At 58.0% G+C, this 17,965-nt stretch overlaps 2 protein-coding genes across 6 annotated transcripts; both read right to left on the reverse strand.

Annotated features, from left to right (window-relative positions):
* Nucleotides 1-847: 847 nt before the first annotated feature.
* Nucleotides 848-6,427, reverse strand: LOC125129890 (probable transmembrane reductase CYB561D1). Of its 3 annotated transcripts, none has more exons than XM_047785105.1 (3): nt 6,193-6,427; nt 5,631-5,668; nt 848-4,998 (listed from the first exon to the last, which is right to left on the reverse strand). In XM_047785105.1, the coding sequence occupies exons 1-3, from the start codon at nt 6,338-6,340 to the stop codon at nt 4,570-4,572; spliced, it is 615 nt and encodes a 204-aa protein (XP_047641061.1). In that variant the 5' UTR covers nt 6,341-6,427; the 3' UTR covers nt 848-4,569. The 3 variants fall into 3 exon arrangements, with proteins under 3 accessions (XP_047641061.1, XP_047641060.1, XP_047641062.1); XM_047785104.1 differs by having other exon boundaries at nt 848-5,073; nt 6,193-6,426; XM_047785106.1 differs by lacking the exon at nt 5,631-5,668 and having other exon boundaries at nt 848-5,073; nt 6,193-6,326.
* Nucleotides 6,428-7,672: 1,245 nt separating this feature from the next.
* ATXN7L2 (ataxin 7 like 2) lies at nt 7,673-16,545 on the reverse strand. 3 transcript variants are annotated; one of them, XM_047785107.1, is made up of 12 exons: nt 16,369-16,531; nt 14,401-14,466; nt 13,909-14,013; nt 13,287-13,497; nt 12,739-13,025; nt 12,046-12,128; nt 11,443-11,696; nt 10,439-10,637; nt 10,165-10,286; nt 8,888-9,683; nt 8,509-8,573; nt 7,731-7,884 (listed from the first exon to the last, which is right to left on the reverse strand). In XM_047785107.1, the coding sequence occupies exons 1-11, from the start codon at nt 16,493-16,495 to the stop codon at nt 8,517-8,519; spliced, it is 2,307 nt and encodes a 768-aa protein (XP_047641063.1). In that variant the 5' UTR covers nt 16,496-16,531; the 3' UTR covers nt 7,731-7,884; nt 8,509-8,516. The 3 variants fall into 3 exon arrangements, with proteins under 3 accessions (XP_047641064.1, XP_047641063.1, XP_047641065.1); XM_047785108.1 differs by lacking the exon at nt 8,509-8,573 and having other exon boundaries at nt 7,673-7,884; nt 16,369-16,545; XM_047785109.1 differs by lacking the exon at nt 13,909-14,013 and having other exon boundaries at nt 16,369-16,532.
* Between the last annotated feature and the right edge of the window lie 1,420 nt (nt 16,546-17,965).

The raw sequence follows: 17,965 nt of genomic DNA on the forward strand, positions 1-17,965 counted from the left end.
TTAAGCTTAGCCCAGTGCTGGAGAGTATCCACATCAAACCACCCCCAGGGGCAGTTCTAGGACCCTAGCCTGTCTTTCAACTGTGTCTTCTCTGTGCCTACACTAGTGACAGTTGCTGAGGTCATGATGACAATGCTTGACTAGTATTTCATTCCTGGATCCCAGGACAGGAAGAAAAAAAAAAACCCAAAATGCCAAGATTAAAAAACAAATACTGAAGCTTGTGGGCTGCTGTGGTGCCTGCCTCTCTATGTCCAGGCAGACTGCTGGCTGCTCTCAGAAAAATGGAAGGTATCCTCCTAATTGAAACAGAACTGCCTTCGTGATGCACATGCACAGTGTGTGTGTGTGTGTGTGTGTGTGCGCGCGCGTTTTAATTCCAACAAAGTCCTCTGAGGAGGAAGGGACTCTCATCCTATTGCAAGTGCCTGGAACAAGGCAGGAGAAACGCACCTGTGAGCAAGCCAGGGGCCAGGTCCCAGCTGCCCAAGCGCGGAATTGGGTAGGAGACATTTAGATAGACTTGTAACCAAGAGTTCCAACTAAGACCAACTCCAGGAATTTCAAGCTGGGCCCAGGGGAAACTGCACTGATTCCCAGATTTGCGATCAGCCCCGTGATTTGAAAACCCCAGTTGGGAGCACTCAGCGCAAGCTTCGATAGAGTCACAGCTGTGGTGGCACTCAGGACAGGAGGAGATGTGGCTGTTCTCCGACAAGGGCCAGCAACACAACCGCTCTTAGACTTGGGTCCCTTACGCATCATTGTCCATAACTGTTTATTGCCTCCCTAAACGCAGTGTAAAACCCGAGCCAGACTGAGAGATAAGGACGAGGATACAATGCCACCTGTTCACATTTGTTTAATGCTTTGAACTTTCTAATGCCTGTTAACATGCATTCTGTCTTCTAGCGCTCACAACACCCCTGCGAGGTAAGTCTGGCAATCAGTGATTTGCCTGTGGCCATGCCAGCCATTAGGGGCTGAGTAAACCCGGACTGCAGGCTTCTGAGCCCCCAGGTCAATGCACATTTCACCTCACAGTACACAGGCTCTTTATGCCAGCCAGACACGGGGCAGCCAAAGCACTAAACCAGATGCCTACCCGCTCCCTAAACCTGCAGATGGAGCAAGTCAGGACCAAGGGTGTCCTTTGGAGGCCAAGACAGGTCAACACAAGGAAGGGCAGGAGTTCTAGAAGTTCAAAGTCAACAGCCACCACTGCCACCACCCGCGTCTGCAGAGCTTACGCTGTGTGCCCTACATCTTGACCTCTGTCAGGTGAAAAGGCCCTATTAGTCTATTCAGAGGACTCTCAGAGGAAGGAAGCTTCATGGCTTGGCTGGGAGGTGAGACCGTGCAGCCCAGGCAGAGGGGGAAGGTGAGGGCTGGCTGACTCAGCCTGCGAGTGCTTCAGAGATCTGGAGCTGAAAAGGCCCCAGCCCTGTTCAGCTAATCATTATTATTAACTCTGAACAGGCCTTGGCATAGCAGCCAGCTGGCTCAGGAAGAATGCCTGGCTCTCCCACAGTGAGGCTTTAAAAACAAGACCCACAGCAGCCATGCATGGGGGTGGAAGGGTGGGGACAATGAGAAAGAAGGGACAGGATGGGCCAGTGTCAGGGAGTGGGGAGGGGTAGACTGCTCTGTGGGGGAGGTGGGGGGGGGGTGAGGCACCAGCTGGCCAGAGACAGCAGCCTACCTCTGATGGGGCTGAAGAGCCAAGAAGGTGAGCCGGGCAGACTTCCCCAGACACAGAGCTCCTGCCATTCAACACCACCCCCCAGCCGGGGGGCCAAGGGAAGGGGTGGCTATGGGAAAGATGGGGGTTCGGGCGTGGTATCTGAACCCAGAATGGGAATCCAATTACCATGTGGATCCGGATACAAAAAACATCTATATTTCTAATGTCCTCAAGGTTGAGTTTGAACGTAATCATATTTGGAATCAGGACTTAGCTTGAAATGCAAATGTGTGCAAAAGACATGGAATTTTTAAAAACTTGAGCACCCCAGCTTTTTTTTTTGAAAAAGACAAACCACGCTGACAACTAGCAGCTTTTCTAGCTAGGGCACAAGGGCAAAAGGGCAGCCATTTGCGTCTTCCCCAAGGCCTGTGCCTCTCTGCTAAGGAGCCCAGCTAAGGTCCCAGATGGGGGGCTGGGGGAGGGGTGGGGCGTAGGGATAGGGAGATAGAGGGTGGGGGGGGAGGAAACACATGAGCGAGAGGAGGCACAGGCAGTCAGCAGCCACAAAGCTCCCAGCTGGAGGCAGGGTGCCTGGGCACGAAGGTCTAAGGATTGTCCAGCTGCTCTCCCAGGATGTGAGGGCAGGTGGTGATGAGGGGAGGGAGAAGCGGAGGGCGGGGGGTGGGGGGGGGGGGGGGTCCGGCCAGCCGGGGAGAAGGGCTCCTCCTGGTGACCGTCTCCTGGTACTGCAGTCAGACTGGCTAAGCGAGAGGAGACCACCTGTGCCCTCCCCTCTGCCCTGTGCCCCTGCCGCCCCCAGGCCTCCCAGTCAGAGAGGTGACAGCTGGGGCCCCTTCCTCCTTCGGAATATAAACGGCTTCCCCCTTCCTCCCGGGGCTGGGAATAGACATCAGCTGGCACCGCCCACGCAAACTGCCGGCTGTCAGCCCGCCCGCCGCCCCCGCACCACCTGGGAGGAGGCACCACCTCAGGCGGCTCGGGCTTTCAGGCGGCTCGGGCTTTCCGGAGTCGCCCGCTTGGCTCCCAGAGCAAGCTGGTGAACCTCGCCCGGCCTCCTCACCCTGCTGTGGGCAGAGTGAGACCCCTGGCACGGCCTGGGCTGTGACCGGGCCAGGGGAGATGGACCCCTGACCAAAGCGGCCCTATGGGAGACTCTCCTCCGTGCGGCCCCAGTAAGCAGCTCCCGGTTCACACCACACTGGGGGCTTGGAGAAGACAATGAAAGAGACAGGAACCACCACCCTCTGCATAGCAGGCGCCCCTTAGATGCTCAGGGCCTGGAGCCCTCCTGGGAGATGCCGTCTGACCCAGGAGGAGCCTAGGGAGGACCGCTCAGAGGGCCCTTCTGCCCCCGCAGTTCCCGCTCCTGTGCTGTCCACGCAGAGCAACCTCCTTGCCTCTGAGCCACCCATAGGGGACGTCTTGAATCTTCTACAGACCTGTCATATCCAAAATACTGCCATCCAGGAATGCCTCCCCCGGCTCCCAGGCCCTCACTCCAGGCCTCCCAGAGTTCCCAGCGAGCTCCTCTACCTGCCCCAACACCAGCTTTCCTGACTGGGCCATTTCCGTCCTCACCACCATCTACGGAGCTCCCGACTCCCCGACTGAGCCAGGCCAGGGTTAGCCAGTCTGGCATCCAGCCCTCACCGCCCAGGGCAGTCTGGGGAACTACTTTCAGTCTGGAACACCGAGGGGTCTCTGCAGGGAAGACAGCCCAGCCATCATGTGCCAGCTGGCACCAAACTCAGCCCCCTCCTGGGTCAAAGAGCTGGCAAGAGACAACCACTGAGGAAAGCTTAGCTGCCAAGGGAAGAGGGGATCAAGGAGACTTTGTCTTCTCTAGATCAGAAGAGCCCTGCCCTGCTTTCTTGGTTCTTATTTTGTTCTAAGCACTTCAGAATAGCTCCACAAAGCTATGTGCTAAGACCTGAGCCCTTAGAAGGGCAAAACATGAGATGCTCAGTATACTCTGCCGCTGGGAACGGATGCCCTGCGGCCCTCAAGCCCAGATCCTGAGATGAGCTGAAGAAAGTTCTTAGCTGGGCTAAGAAGCCCAGCCCATGGGCTTGGTTAAGCCAATGCCTTTCTGCTCCTCTAAAAGCTTTAAAGTGACTTCAGTGCCTTTAATGTCTTGGAATTCTAGAGACCTTCTTGGGCCCCCTCCCTCACAGCACCTGACTCCAGGGACCAGATCAACACAGATTCCTGAAAGGCCATGCGGGCAAATCCGGGAGGGTAAGGGAATAATGAGTGTAAGACTTAGATCCCGACTCTGTTGAGTGGTCCAGTCCAGGGTTCAGTGCTGGGCGGGTGCTCTGTGACAGCAACTGAACAGACACTAGATGTTAGAGATTGTTTAGAAACAACCACTCATTACACAGATGAGGAAGCTGAGGTCCTGAGACACATGACTTGCATAAGGTTGCACAATAGAGCCTCTAAGGACCATAGTCCATAAATAAGACCCAAGGGCTTTGCCCACTACACTGCTTTCTCAAAGTGACCCAAAGAGCCATGGCTGCCATTCAGTTCTAGAAACCCAACTTCTCATCAGGCGTGCAAAGAAATGACTGCCAACTCCGTCGCCACCGCCACCACCCAACGCTTCTGTCTTCCATCAAGAGCAGAGGCTTCAGGATCAAGCTTCCCATCATCACCTTCCACTTGTACCCAGTACAGTTCCCCAATGTTGCCCACTGAGTCATCTGTCAGCCACAGCAGTTGGGGTTTCTGCAGCCCCTGGCCCAGCTATGAAGTACAAAAACCCTACAACTTCTGAACTGGATCCTTGAAGGTCACCCAAGGAACCACTGAAGTCCGAGTTAAGTGTCCCATTTAGATTCAGAGTTCAGAGGAACTCACATTTCCATTTTCTTCCTTGGCAAGTAGGAGCTGGAGATCTGATGCATGATTACCAGGGCTGGATAGAGGGGCAGCGCCAGGCACAGGTACCAGGCTGCATCTTTGATCTGGGCCTGGAACCACACAGAGTGCAGGCCCAGGAGTACCGTTACCGTAGCCATCAGGTAGACCACCAGTCCACAAGTCAGATGGTAGAGCTTGAGGCGAGCCACCCTTGAGACCCTGGCTGCCCGGGGACAGAGGAGGCAGAGCCCACACAGTCCCTGGCCACCAGTGGCCAGCAATGTCAGAGCCCCTACCCAGCTGTGCCAGGACACCAGGTGGGGCAGCTCACTGCGGGTCCTGCTGGAGACGATGAAGCCCAGGCCCAGGGCTGCACAGAGGATGGCTAGGGTCTGCCCTGCCCAGTGGAGTCGGATCCGGACCTTTCGGGAGCAGAAGAAGAATGGGGAGTGCTCAGGCGAGAAGAGTAGGATGGCCTCAGCCATGCAGAGGCAGAACTGTGAACATAGGAGAGGGCTAGTGAGCCTCAGGCCCAGCTTGGAGGCCTAAGAAAAAGGAGGTACCCTCATATATTCAAACAATGAGGACAAAGGGTGGGGGCTAAGAACTCCCACCAGGACCCCCTGCCTCCCAGGTCAGCATTTCTGGGCAGAATTGGGAATCCACACTTCAATGATTCACGCTGACATCCAGCCCCCTCCCCACCCCCTCCACAATGACTCCCATGTCTTGACCAAGGGGAAGGGCAAATGGTAAACTTCCTACTGAACTTTGGGGATGGGGAGCGACTGGAGAACACCCTTCCAATTCCTCCTTTCAGGCCTTAGCAGAGAAAAAATGGTGTCTTCCACACCCTCCACCCCCATCAACCACCTGACACTACCTAGAGCCCAGCCTTCTGTGTGCCCTGATCTCCTAAGTTGCAGGGAAAGATGGGGCCCTGGCCATTTCCCCCACCTCTCTGAGCCTTAGAAAGGCTGAGCCTTCTCAAGGCTGGATGCTTCCTTAGGGGAATATCCAAACAAATCACCTGCAGAAAGAAGCCCAAACTCACCGCCAAGGCCATGAATACAGGGTGCCAGGAGAAAAAACCTAAGAATCAAAGAGAACAGACTGACGGCTGGGCACCATTCTTTCTGCCCGCGTTTGGCCGGCTGGAGCCCAAAGAATCTGGCTGGAGAAGAAAAGTCACAGTGTACTATCTCCAACACTAATCAGCAATCAGGAACTCAGCACAAAGTGGAGCAACCAAGAGGGCAAACAAACCAGTTTGGCCCGAGTTCCCAATTCAGCGCCTCGCAGCAATCAGCCAAGTCCTAGAATAGATCGTGGCCTCCCTCCTTTACTTAGATCGTCCATGAGGGGCTCCGCTTATGATGAACTAGTGAGTTTATTCCGCTCACTTCAGTCGTCTCCTCTCCTCCAGGCACCCAAAGCCCCACCCTTCCAGAACCCACCCCCAGGGCCACGCCCCACCACGCCCTTACTACCCTTCCACAGTCCGCCCCTCCACTGCTAGGGTCCCCACTCCACACTTCTCCTAGCGCTCCTGGGCTCTGCCCCTCCAGCATCTCGGCTCCGCCCCGTCCCCTGGCCCCGCCCCCGTGCCCACTCACTGGTTCCCGGCCGGGACAGCACAGTCAGAAAGATGGTGAAGCCCAAAGCGACCAGGTGTGCCAAGATCCCACAGCCTCTCCGCAGCCAACGCGTCAGTCTCGGCTCCCTCGGCGGAGCGGGAACCAGACCTACCTCCAGGGGCTGCATGGCGGTCCCCGGCCGCCGCACCTTCCCAGCTGCCGGGGCACGTCTTCCGGGTTTGCGATCTCGGAGGCGGCCTTGGCTGCGGGAGAAGCTCCTCCCCAGGACGCCGCCGGCAATACGGCGGATGCGCCCACAGCGCCCTCTGGGGGCTGGGGGGAAAGAGCCTCGGCCCCGGAGAGCCCCGAGGGCAGAAGGCGACTGGACAGCTCCCGGCCCAGCGCTTTCCTTCAGCCAGCCTCATTTGCATTTTGATGTCTACAAGGGCTTATGGGGCTGGTGTCTCAGGCAGCCTGTGGAAATTATGTTTATGACAACTGATTTCACCCACATCACAAATCTGGTACACTGGGCCAAGCGTGTGAAACCCGTGTTTTGAGCAGTTTTCCAGAAATACTGAATTTCCCCGGTTGGCCACTGTCTCCCATCATCCCTTCTTTCGTCTTAAGGGAATAAGATTCCCCTCTGCTTAAAAGTAAGAAGACTGAAAGAATAAAGCTAAAATCTGGTGCCCTGTGCCTGGTAAATTCAGGGTTGAGGACCAAAGGCGGGCTATGCAACAGTCCTATCCCCTGTCTGCGCAGTGGTTGTTGTCCCCAGTGAGACAAATGGAAAAACTAGGGCACTCCCAGCGCTGGCCGCCTCCACACCATCTGCTCAGCCCTGGGGAGCCAGGTGATCCTGAGGGACTGGGGCCTCCCACACGCCCGCTGCCTCCCACATCAAGGGAAGTTCTGTATGTGATCATACCCTTTTCCTTCCTGCCTCCAAAAAAGGTGTGGTTCGGCTTAAAGAGGTTGCGCCCCTTCCTTATGGGTAAACCCACAGGTCAGGGAGAAAAAGGGACCAAAGCAGGCCGTCCTGGGTGCAGTTACCCACTTAAGCTCCAGTGGCTGAGAAAATAAGGCTGCTAGCAAGAGGCAGGAAGAGCTGAAGAAACGTGAGGCAATAATGTGGAGACAGGATGGAGGCCTAGGGTTGCTCAAAGACCAGAGAAGAGCCACAAGCTGATGCCCACAGACCCTCAAGGCAAAGATCCAAGAGCCGGGCCAGGGGTGTGGCTCCCCTCCCCCATCCGGTCTCCTTTCCTAATGGGACTGTAGTTCCTGTGGCTCAGTTGCTCACTCGGAGCTGGAGCCGCACATGCCTCCTCATCCTGAGACTCCCGCAGTGATTCCACCCCCAGCCGTTTCCACAGTTTTAAAGGACAAAAAATGTACGAGCCTAAGAGACTTTTCTGCAGGCAAGCGATGGGAGCTGGAGCCTGGCTGCCTATCATCTCAGCCTCCCGGGGTGCGGATGGGGACAGTAAGGACACTCGTTTTGTTACATTTCTTTGCTTCCTTCTCTATGTTTGTTTTTGTATTTTCTTAGCAGCAACAGAACAGGGAGACAGTCTTGAGGTATTTTAAAGAGTTTTTTTTTTTTCTTAAAAAAAATAATATAAAGTTATAAAAAGCGGCAGCAGCCTGGGGCCCGGATCTGGAGGGGAGGAGGTGCTGGCGTCTCCATCGCAGTGGGCAGGCACTTTCTCGTTAATGGGCTTTTGACTGCAGGAAGACAACAGGCAAGAGACAGGGTCAGGCTGGGGGGCGGGAGGGGGTCTACCCATCCTCCTGTCACTGCACGGGCCATAAATGTAAGGCCTGATTTCCTCCCGATGGTCTGGCGAGTAACACTGGGCAAGGGGGAAGACGAATGCCAGCCCCAGCAGAGGCAGCCCAGAGATCACCCAGGCCCACGTGTGACACACACACCCGAGCCCTGGGCAACTGTCAAACTTACTACTCTGGTGTGGGCACCAAAGGCGTTGGTATGCACCTGGCTAGTGCTTGGCCAGGAGGGCACGCCCCTTCCCACCTCCAATACCTCCCTCCTGGCTAAGATCACATGGACAGCCCAGCATGCTGCTCCAGGGCTCCCATCAGAAGAGGCAAATAAACCTGGCTGCTGGCTTTAGCAGAAACCCCAGAGGACTTGCCTGGCCCCTGAAAACCTGGCAGTGGGTATGTGTGCAAGGTGGGCAGACATGCACATGGACCTTGGGTTGTGGCCCTGCCCTTCCATGCCCTGATGCCCAGAGGCAAAACCAATGCACCAGACTGGCCCCCCACCCTGTGCCCAGCATGTCAGGCCACAGCTCAGGGACCCAAGCTCAACGCCACTGCCCAAACCTTGCTTATCAGAGCTCATGGTGTCCAACTTCCTTTCCTTCAGGGAACAGAGGTAGCTCCAGTTCCTGGAGTGAGGGCCACCGCCAAATCAGAAAGTGGCCCTTTGATTAAAGCAAAGGCGGGGAAAGGGGACAGGCAGGGGCAGCATCTCCTTAGTGCAGGAAGAGGGCTGGGCACGGAGGAAGGCCCAGCCAGCCAAAGCCGGGGTCCCCTCTCCCTGGAGAAGATGGCCCAGAACGCTTGCTCCCCTTCCCCAGGCCTCCCTTCCCTGCGCAAACATGTCCTCGGCGCCTCTCTGTCACTTTCCCCGTGTGCTGTCCACCCGCATCCCTGCTGACTCCGCCCCTTCCCGGACCTCTTCAGGGGGCTGGGCTGGTACCTTCAGTGGAGAACACTTGTCCTCAAAGGCCAGGGCCGGACCCGGCTTCTTGCGGCGCACGGAGCAGGCCGCGTCGGCGGGGGCACCAGCCTGGCAGTGCTTGGCCTTCACTGGCCGGCAGTAAGTGGCCAGGTTTTTCCGCTTCTTGGCTACCTCTTCCTCGGAGAGGCAGCTGGTCGGCAGGGCCTTGGCTGCGAGTCCAGCCCCTCCCTGGCTGTCCAGCTGAGAAGCCTTGACCGGCGTAGGGGGCGGATGAGGGGGGCCCCGGCAGTCCAGGGGCCCTGCTCGCTTCACTCTCGGCCCCACCGTCCCATTGAGCCCCACGCCCAGAGCGGTCTTAGTCTTGGCCGAGAGGCCCCGGCAGCCAGGGGGTTTGCCTTTTCCAGTGGGCTCCAGGATGCAGGTCCGTTTGAAAGTGGTGGGGCCAGGGGATAACTTCCGCTTTCGAGAAGGAGCCTCCACCTCAAGCGCGTCCTTGCCTTTGGACGACTTGCTGGCCTTGGAAGGCGGGAGCTTGCAGAAGGACGGGGACGGCGTGTTGGCAGGCAGTGGTGAGGTGATAGCCTGGCTTCCGCCCATGCATTCCGCCTGGCTGCAGGCGGCTGCCACACTGGGGGAGCCTGCAGGGTAGCTGGGAACTAGGCTGTCCTTGGCAGGGGGCATGGAGGCTGGGCAGGCGGGTCTAGGGGGTGGGCCTGGAAGCCGGGGGCAGCTGCTTGCAGAGGATGGGCTCAGGGGAGCAGCCGGAGGGGAGCTGACAAGGTGGGATGGAGGCTCAGCCGCAGGGGGGATCTTCCTGCAATAAGAAGGGAGCCCCACTGTGATGCCAGTCAAGCAAGAGGGCCTCCCCATCCACATACAACAGTCTCTGCCCCACCTAGAAATCGCCCAAATCCCTGGCAGTGCTGCCATCTGCTGGGAGATGCTGGAACTGAGAGACAGGAGGAAGGCACAGGGACCGGTAAGAATGAACCAGTGTGCAGACCCATTAAGAACCTCCCTTTCACTCTCAGGTTGGACAGCATCTATTCCTAGTTACCCGAAATGCCCTGGAAGTGATGGGTAAGAGTTAAGATTCATTCCCAGGTGACCCATTCTCGCCCTGCCTTAGCCCAGCTCCAGGCTGCCAAGTCTCTCCACAGCCTCTTGATCCTACACGGGGGTCTCCCTGGCAAACAGTCCAGCCACCTCTCCAGGTATGTGTGAAGAAGCAGGGCTTCTGAAGGCCATGGGTGTCTGGGGCCTAGGGAGGGATCTTGTGGGGCTGAGGGACTCACTTCCACATGTGTGAGCTGAGATGCCGCTCCAGCATGGAGCTCAGTGCTGAGCAGAACCGGTCCAGCCGGCGGCTGAACACGTAGCATCCAGGACTCACCAGCCGGCTTCCAAAGGTGCAGAACTGGAGGCAGAAGGCAAGCACGTGGTTAGTGGGGCCTGAAGCGCAGGGAGGGCTCCTGCTCACAGGATCTGACCTCCCCGGCCCACGCTGTGAGCCAGGGGTGCTGCCCGCCCCCCCCCCGCCCACCCCAGGTCCCCGCCACAGGTCCTTACCGCCTGTGGCCGAGGGGGCCGGCTTGCATAGTGGCAGTCAGTGGGGAGGCAGAGGTCGTCAGATGTGCCCTCCTCCTCGCTCTCCTCACTGGAGGCCTGGGCCCCCCCCCGGGGCAGGGGGAAGGGAAACAGGCCTGGGTCCCCATCACCACCACCAGGGCCTTCGGCATCCAACTCACTCTCAGAGGAGGCCCGGGACCTGGAAGGGCCAAAGGGGATGTGAGGATGGGCCAGGGTGGGGAGTGTCCCTGAACCCGCCAAGCTCCAAACGCCAGGGCAGACCCCCTGCTGGGCAGTCAGACAAAGAGGAAGGAGGACAGGAAGGGAGGGAACGACAGAGCTCACAGAGTAAGAGCCAGAAAGATCGGGGCCACAGCTCCCACGGGCTCCTCTCCCCAGCCCCTTCACTTCCCAGCCCCTGTCTCCTCAGGGGGGAAATCTGCTCCAGATTCGCCTCCTCCAGAACATCTTCTGAGTTAAGTGCACCCAGCTCTGGTCAGCCCCGTCAATTCTCTCAACCCCCTTCGTGCATCACATATTCCTGTGAGCCTGTCTGGGAGCTGAGCCTGTGTTTCGTGTCTGCCCCTCGTGTTACAGGCAGAGATGCGTGTGTGTCTCCTTCGGCAAGGTAGGCTCTCCCCGGGGTCCAGCGCAGCCTCTGCACACGAAGGGGCCAGTGAATAAATACACAGTAGGACTGCCTCACCCGGGACCCTGACCCTTTCGGCTCCCCAGTTCCGACTTGTGGCCCGGTGGGAGCGGCTGGGAAATGTTTTTATCCTGGGTGTTGGAACACTACAGAGAGGCTGGGGTCCACAGTACGCCAGGTTAGGAACAGGGAATCGCCCACTTCCACGCCACTGCCAGGGGCCCTCCCCCCACACTCGGGGTGGAGTGAGCAGCATCTTCTGGGACGCCCCCTGGGCCTGTCTCCAGGGGTTCCTGATGGCTTGGGGCCAAGTGTCCCCCGGTAAGATGCGGGGGGCGCTGGATCCTGGACGTACCTGGGCAGTGCACAGTATGGGTAGGTCTGCTTGGTGCGAGCAGAGAAGGTGCTGCCGGGAGCAGCCGCTGCTGCCACCGCCTGGACTGAGGAGGGGGGTTCCTGGGAGGGGCGCTCGAGAGCTGACTCCTTGCGCCCTGGACTCTTCTCCTTGGGAGACTCCCCTTTGCGGGAGCTGGCCTTCAGCTCTGCCACCAGCACGTCAAAGTCCTTGGCTCGGCCCTGAACCTCCCGGCGCTGGTGCACCGAGTGGATCTAGAACACAGCAGCGGGGACGGTGAGGAGGGGCGGTGAGCTGAGCACCCCACCAGGTGGTGAGGGCAGCGCTGTGCTCTGGCCTGGGCAAGCCGAGAGGGAAGGCGCCTGAGTGTGTCTATCTCGCTCCCCCATGGGGCCAGAACCCTCCTCTGCAGGGGGAGGTGGAAGCAGCCCGCTGCCTGCTGGGCGCATGCTGGGCCCGCTGGGGGCCGCTGCCTCTCCCTGCGTCTGGTCTGGGCTTAACCCCCATCCCTGGAGCTGGATCTTGGCTAAGATCTCACTTCCCTCCCTGCCAGGGCGCCGGCTGCGCTGTCCCACCCTCACCTCACAGTGGGCATGGGGTTACCTTGCAGGTCAGCAGGCGGGTACAGATCTTTTTGGTCTCTGGATTCACTACGCCGCACTGCCTGTTGAGGTCGCACTCCTTCCCTGTGGGGAAAGTGGTTCCCATGATCCCCAAGGCCACTTCTAGAAGGCCCATGGGCGGGTCTGGCCTCTTCTTGCCAGAGGCCTGGGAAGAGGGGGGTCCGAAGGCAGGAGAGCCTCTGGTCTCAAGTCTGGGGCTGCAGCCCTTCCAGAGAAGCTCCTCTGACCATCGGCAGCTCTCTGCCGGGCACCAGAACCATCCCGTCCCCTTCCCCAGGCCAGGCACTCTTCCAGGGACTCCAAGGCCCCAAGAGGACAAGACAAGAAACAGAAGCAGCTGCAGGCATCTGGGATGCCAGGGAAACCAGCTGCAGGAGGCGTCTGGGGTCCTGGATCTAGGTGAGAAAAGAGGTAAAGGTCAGCCGCCCCAGGTGGCTGCGTGGCACAGTTTCCCTCAGCCTTAATCAGGAGACCTGGGCTGAAAAGAGCTTCCAAGAGGACAAGCAGGTCAAGCGTGTGTCCACGTCAAGGGATGACCAGAGGCTCCGACCCTGGCAGCCTGTGAAGGCCAGGCCCGCTCGTTCCCCACCCCGTCTCCGTCAGACCCAAGGACCAAGCAGTCTCAAGGAGTCCCCACTCTACCTTCCTGACCCCCAAGACCACGACTACTCACGAGCCATCTTCCGGTGGGTTTTAGGGGGCAGCCTGGTCCCACCAGGCTCCTTTTCAGGGGGGCTGCCTTCAGCCCGGTGACTCAGGCCCTCGCTGGGGGTTATCTCAATGCCTTCTCTGCCAGGAGGTTCTTTAGAAGGGGGTGCCATGGGGTTTTTTCCAGGGGAGTCCTTGGCGAGGCTGCCTGGCTGGCTGAGGAAAGCAGAGGGCGGGGCCACCCTGATTCCGTGTCCGTCGGGCTTCGGGAGACTGGACATCTTCTCCAGATTCACCACAGGCACGAAAAGGCTACACATGGAGAGAGGGTGTAGGCTGGGGGGTGGGGGGAGGCTGGGCCCTGGACTCGAGCCCAGAGCCATCTCCCTTCCCAGCCCTGGACCGTGCGTGGGCTCCTGCAGGGGTGCGGGACATGGGAATGGGGACCCTCCTCCCTGGGGCGATGGGAAGGGAGCTGTGCCCATCGCCCCACAGCCGCCTCCCCCTGGGTCACCCCCGCCTGGGGCTACGGTCCAGGCTGGTCTCGGGGGGGAGCCGCCAGCCTTTCCTCACCAGAGGTTGTCTTTCTGGGTCTTCTCGGGAGGCTGGTGGCCACGGCTCCGGGACCCCTGGCCCTTCTCCCTGGAGGAGGTTTTGGCGGAACCTGAGGCCCTGTAAGCTGGGCCCTGCCCATTCACTACATGGCATTTCTGAGAGCTGGCAGGGGCTGGAGGTGGGGGTGGGGCCCGGGCGTAAAGCTTGCTGAGGGGCCCGTGTCTTCTTTCTGTCACCAGGAGGTGGAGAGAGTAATACATGTGAGTGGTATCAACTGCCTCGGTCCCCAAGCCCCTAACCCTGCTCACAGACTCATGATAGAGATGCCGGAGTTTCCCAAGCTTAGAGTTTAAATTTGCCTCCTTCCCATTTGAATTGGAGCCTTTGAGACTCAAAATTCTACAGCTTCCTGAACCTCTCTGCTCTTTGCAGATGTTAGAACTTGACTCCACCAGAAGCTAGACGTTTGCTTAAACAAAAACTCCGACCCGCAACAATCTCTGAAGCCCCTCCCCCGCCTTCCTATTCCGGAAGCCTCCCTCCGTCACCCCGCGACCTCCCAACGGACCCTGTCTGTCCTCGGAGTTCCATGTTTCACCTTCCCCTGTCCCCTCTAGCTCCTCCCTAGGGCTCCCCTCACCGCAGTGCTTCTGGAAAGCTTGAGGCTTCACCACTTGGCTGCAATGGTTACACACAACCAAATAGAAGTCATCATGGGCAGGGCAGTGCCCGAAGATGGACATGTCTGCAATGACAGAAGCCCTTATCACCAAGGCCGGGGACCCCAGGGTTTCCCTGTAAGATCAGAGGACATCCCACCCACCACTCAGATGACACTTCCCCTCCCGGCCGATGTGACAGGCTTTCGACTGGACTCTCCCAGCTTCCAGAGTTCCATCTAACCAGTCCCTAAGAATGTGGGCTTTCAGGTGAGTGGGTGCCAAACACCTATGCTTAGCAGCTTCCTCAATAGGTCACAGGAGCCAGAAGAATGGGCTGACTCAGACCTATGAAAGTGAGAATCCCCAGACCTGCTGCTTCGAGCAGCCACCTCCTGGGACGTGGGGGGAGAGGGCTTCGAAGGTGGCCCTGTCTACCCTGGGCCCCAGCCTTAATGTGTGTTGACTCCCACCTTCTTTAATGAGGGTCATGGCATCCAACTTCTTCATGTTTTTGTTGCTCTCCTCCAACTCAGCCCCTGGAGGAGAAACACAGCTCAGAAGGACCACTCTCATCCCAGAAACCCCATCTCCAACCTGTCCAGGGTCTGCCGCTAAGCAGGAGGAAGCGCGGACTTCTTGGCAAGCACCTGGCGCTCAGGACCATTAAAGAACTTTTCAGCAGATCTTTCTCAAGTGCCCATCCTTCCTTCACCAGCTACCTCTGGAATGAGCCGGCCCCATCAGGAGGGATCCAGATAACTTTCTTATGGTTCCTTCGCTCCAAAGTGCAGTTCAGGATTCCACTGCTGACTAGCTGGGTGACTACAGGTAATGTATCGCTTTTCTGGGCTCACTTCCTCATTTAAATGGGAAACTGTCCTTAATATATTTTACTACAGATCCCCGAGTCCCTTCTTGAGATGTCTCAGGTGGGTCCTTTCTGCTTTTCTGTGGAATCCCAAACACATACTCTCCCAGGTCCCCATCCCCAATTCTGTTCCACCTGGGTGGCTATGACACTGTCAAAGTTACACCCAGCTTCTCAGGTCTTGTGTTGAGAGGATGGCCACAGAGCAGAGAAGCTGCTGTCTTGGGGTGTTTGGGCATCTTCAAAGTCCCCCTGGTCATCCACACAACCCCTTTTCCTCTTTGGGGGTGGGTGGGCAAGGGTTGCCCTTGTACCTCAGTTTCTGTTGATGACAAAACATCTTAGCTGTGCAAAGCAGCTCTCTCCCCATCCCCCTGCCTTACTTCTCTCCCCTCCCTCCTCTACGCCCCCTCCCTGTCCCTTGGAAAAAAAAAATCAATTCTGAGTCACCAAACCCGTCTGATTCCATTTCCGGTTCTCATTGCACCCAGACCCTGACAATGGCCCCATCCTTGCCCACCCAGCATGGGGCAGTTCTGAGGTGGCCTGGGCTTCCACTTAGGTCTGCTTCTGACACCTACAAATAGACTAGACTTGCCCCTTTCTAGAATGAGAAGAACACTGACAGTCTTATATAATCTCCAGCTATGAGGGGCGGTGGGTTAGGCATGCAAGAACCGAGGGCCAGCTCCCACCCTTAAGTTGGTTAAAATGCAGCGATGGACAGAACTGAGCTGGGAGTTGGATGTCTCAGAGGAGAACAAGTGTCATCAGAGACCGCTCCATGTGGTCTCCTCCTCCACCTCTTCTCACTTGTAAACTTCTTCAGGGGCGTGATGCCTGCTGTCACCCCAAAGGCCACGAGGCCAGATGCCCCCTGGGGCCCAGGAGACAAAGATCAGGAGAAGGGGCTGTCAGGCCGCTCACCAAAAGCACTCGGGGGCCTAGAGAAGGTGAGGGTCAGGAGAGAGAGCCTGGGAGGCAGGGTAAGAGGCCCGGGAAAGGATGGAGGGCTGGAGGCATGGATGGATGGACAGAAGGAGGGAGAAAGGGAGGATGGATAAATGGATGGACCAACGAACTAATGCGGGGGGGGGGGGTCCGGTGGCACTGCAGCCAGCAGGCAAATGCCAAAAAGGAGCAGGAGGTGTGGGGCAGAAGGCGAAGAAACAAGGGGGACTGGGAGGGGGGCACAGAAGTGGGGTGCGTGGGAAACACGTGGAGAGGACTGCTGCAGATAGGGAAAGCTCGAGGCAGGTGCAGGAGAGGCGGGAGCTGGAGGATAGCAAGCAAGGAGAAACATAAAGGCAAGCAGATGTGGGGGCAGGTATTGGGCAACGGCAGAGGCAGAGGTGGGCAGGGTGGGCTGCTGGCGGAGAGCCGGCACTAGGACCCGGAGGCGCGAAGGTGGCGGAGCAGGCGGGCACTAGGACCCGGCGGGTCCTTTGTTTGGGGGGCCGGGGAGCCGGACGGCGGCTCCCGTCGGCGGCTCCCCTCTGCTGGCGGGGGCCCGGAGGGGGGGAGGGGAGACAGTGATGGGGTCCTTGGACTCTAGGGGAGCTTCACTCACCGTCGGCCGCAGGCAGCTCGGCCCGCTCCACCCACGAGCTCCAGCTCTGTCCCGCGAAGTCATCGAGACTCGGCACCCGCCGCTCCAGAGCGGCCATTGCTGCCGCCGCGCGTTCACGCACCGCCATCACCGCCGCGGACGCGCGCCCGCCCCGGCGCCGCCGCCGCGCGGCCCCCTCCCCGCATCCTCGCCGCGGGCACGCCTCTCCTCTCCTTCCCACCTTTTCAGCTCACTCTTTGCGCAAGCGCAGCACTGGACGCCTTCACTTCACTCTCCCTCTTGAGTAGCCTTCTGGGAAATGTAGTCTTAGAGGTGGTGCAGTTGCCTACGGAGCTCGCAGCGAGAGCCCCTCGAAATGCACAATTGCAGGAGAGGGGGGGAAAGAGACCAAAGCCCCAGGACCTCTGCTCCTAACCCTTGTGCACACATCCTTTGTGCTACCAGCTCATTATCCCAAGCTCACTGCACACAAACCTCAGTCTCAAACCTCTCTCTGCCCAAGATGCCCCTTTAAGCTGTGCTTCCGCCAGCTGGCTGGCGCCCCTTCCTGGGCTGGCGGCCACGAAGCGACTTCGCTTCCCTGTAGATCGAATAGGGTAGGTGCAGTGAGGTGGGCGCTGTGAATCCGAAGGGCAAAGGGAGGGGGTCTGTAGGATGTGCTGAAGGACACAAGGGTTGGAGTGGGGGAGGGTCATCAACTCTCGTGTTGTGCCTCCTGTGTGGGAAACCCACGCTGCCCTGATGCAGAGCAGAGGGTTGGAGTGGCGTTGTCTAGGTTTGGGAGGACTTAGCTGAGCTAACCAAGATTACCTGTCAGGATGACAGAAAGCTATCTCCGAGCCCGAGCCAGCCCCGGAACTGGGGTGGCCCCGAGGCTGCTGGTGTTTGCAGCATCTCTGCTGATCCGTCTCTCTCCTCCCGATAACTGCGATCAATACCCTGTGCTGCCTCTTCCCAAACCCTGGCTGGACCCTGGCTCCATCCATCAATTTGGCTTCTTTTTCTAACGAATATTTTCTCTGCTGGAAGGGTTGCTACCAGAGCCTCGGCATAGGGTGATTGCTCATCAGATCTGTCATTTTCCTTGCAAAGGCCTGGGAAAACCTTAATCATCCACCTCTTTCTTCTTCTCAGCTGATAACATTCCTTCCCACCTTCACACGATCAAGAGACAAAAGCCCACCCCCCACACCATCACATCAGAAAAGAGAGAACTGATTCTCTTTCCCTCCTCAACAACTTACACCTCACCCCGTATTCATTATTTCATCTATGGGGAAACCAAATTGGAGGCGAATAAGTCAAGGTCTGTGACGTCAAGACCTCGGACTTTCTTCTCATATTCACCCAGGGAAAGTTAAGTACTTCAATACAATCTCTGAGGGCAGAGATTCTTAACCTGAGAACCACAGATGATTCCCAAGAGGTCCGGGAACCTGGTGACATTGAATGTAATATTGTGCCTAAGTGTATTTTTCTAGGGGATGTAAATGTAGCATGTGACTGACTGTCGGAAGGGGAAAGAGGTGCAAGTTTGTTCGGCAAAGCACGTAGCTCTCATCTCCTGATGGGAAGCCTGTCTAGGTCACAGATGGTA

This window comes from Phacochoerus africanus, chromosome 6 (genome assembly GCF_016906955.1).
Source record: "Phacochoerus africanus isolate WHEZ1 chromosome 6, ROS_Pafr_v1, whole genome shotgun sequence".
NCBI lineage: Eukaryota > Metazoa > Chordata > Mammalia > Artiodactyla > Suidae > Phacochoerus > Phacochoerus africanus.

What these genes read in the sequence shown, in the direction of transcription:
- LOC125129890 (XM_047785104.1), bottom strand. Translation starts at nt 6,340, where the DNA reads ATGCAGCCCCTGGAGGTAGGTCTGGTTCCCGCTCCGCCGAGGGAGCCG. An exon ending in GCTGTCCCGGCCGGGAACCA is followed by an intron (nt 5,669 to 6,192) that starts GTGAGTGGGCAC and finishes TTTGATTCTTAG; the next exon opens with GTTTTTTCTCCTGGCACCCT. An exon ending in CTGTATTCATGGCCTTGGCG is followed by an intron (nt 5,074 to 5,630) that starts GTGAGTTTGGGC and finishes CTATGTTCACAG; the next exon opens with TTCTGCCTCTGCATGGCTGA.
- ATXN7L2 (XM_047785107.1), bottom strand. Translation starts at nt 16,495, where the DNA reads ATGGCGGTGCGTGAACGCGCGGCGGCAGCAATGGCCGCTCTGGAGCGG. An exon ending in CTCAGCTCACACATGTGGAA is followed by an intron (nt 9,684 to 10,164) that starts GTGAGTCCCTCA and finishes TTCTTATTGCAG; the next exon opens with GAAGATCCCCCCTGCGGCTG. An exon ending in ACAAGTGTTCTCCACTGAAG is followed by an intron (nt 8,574 to 8,887) that starts GTACCAGCCCAG and finishes CCCTCACTCCAG; the next exon opens with GAACTGGAGCTACCTCTGTT.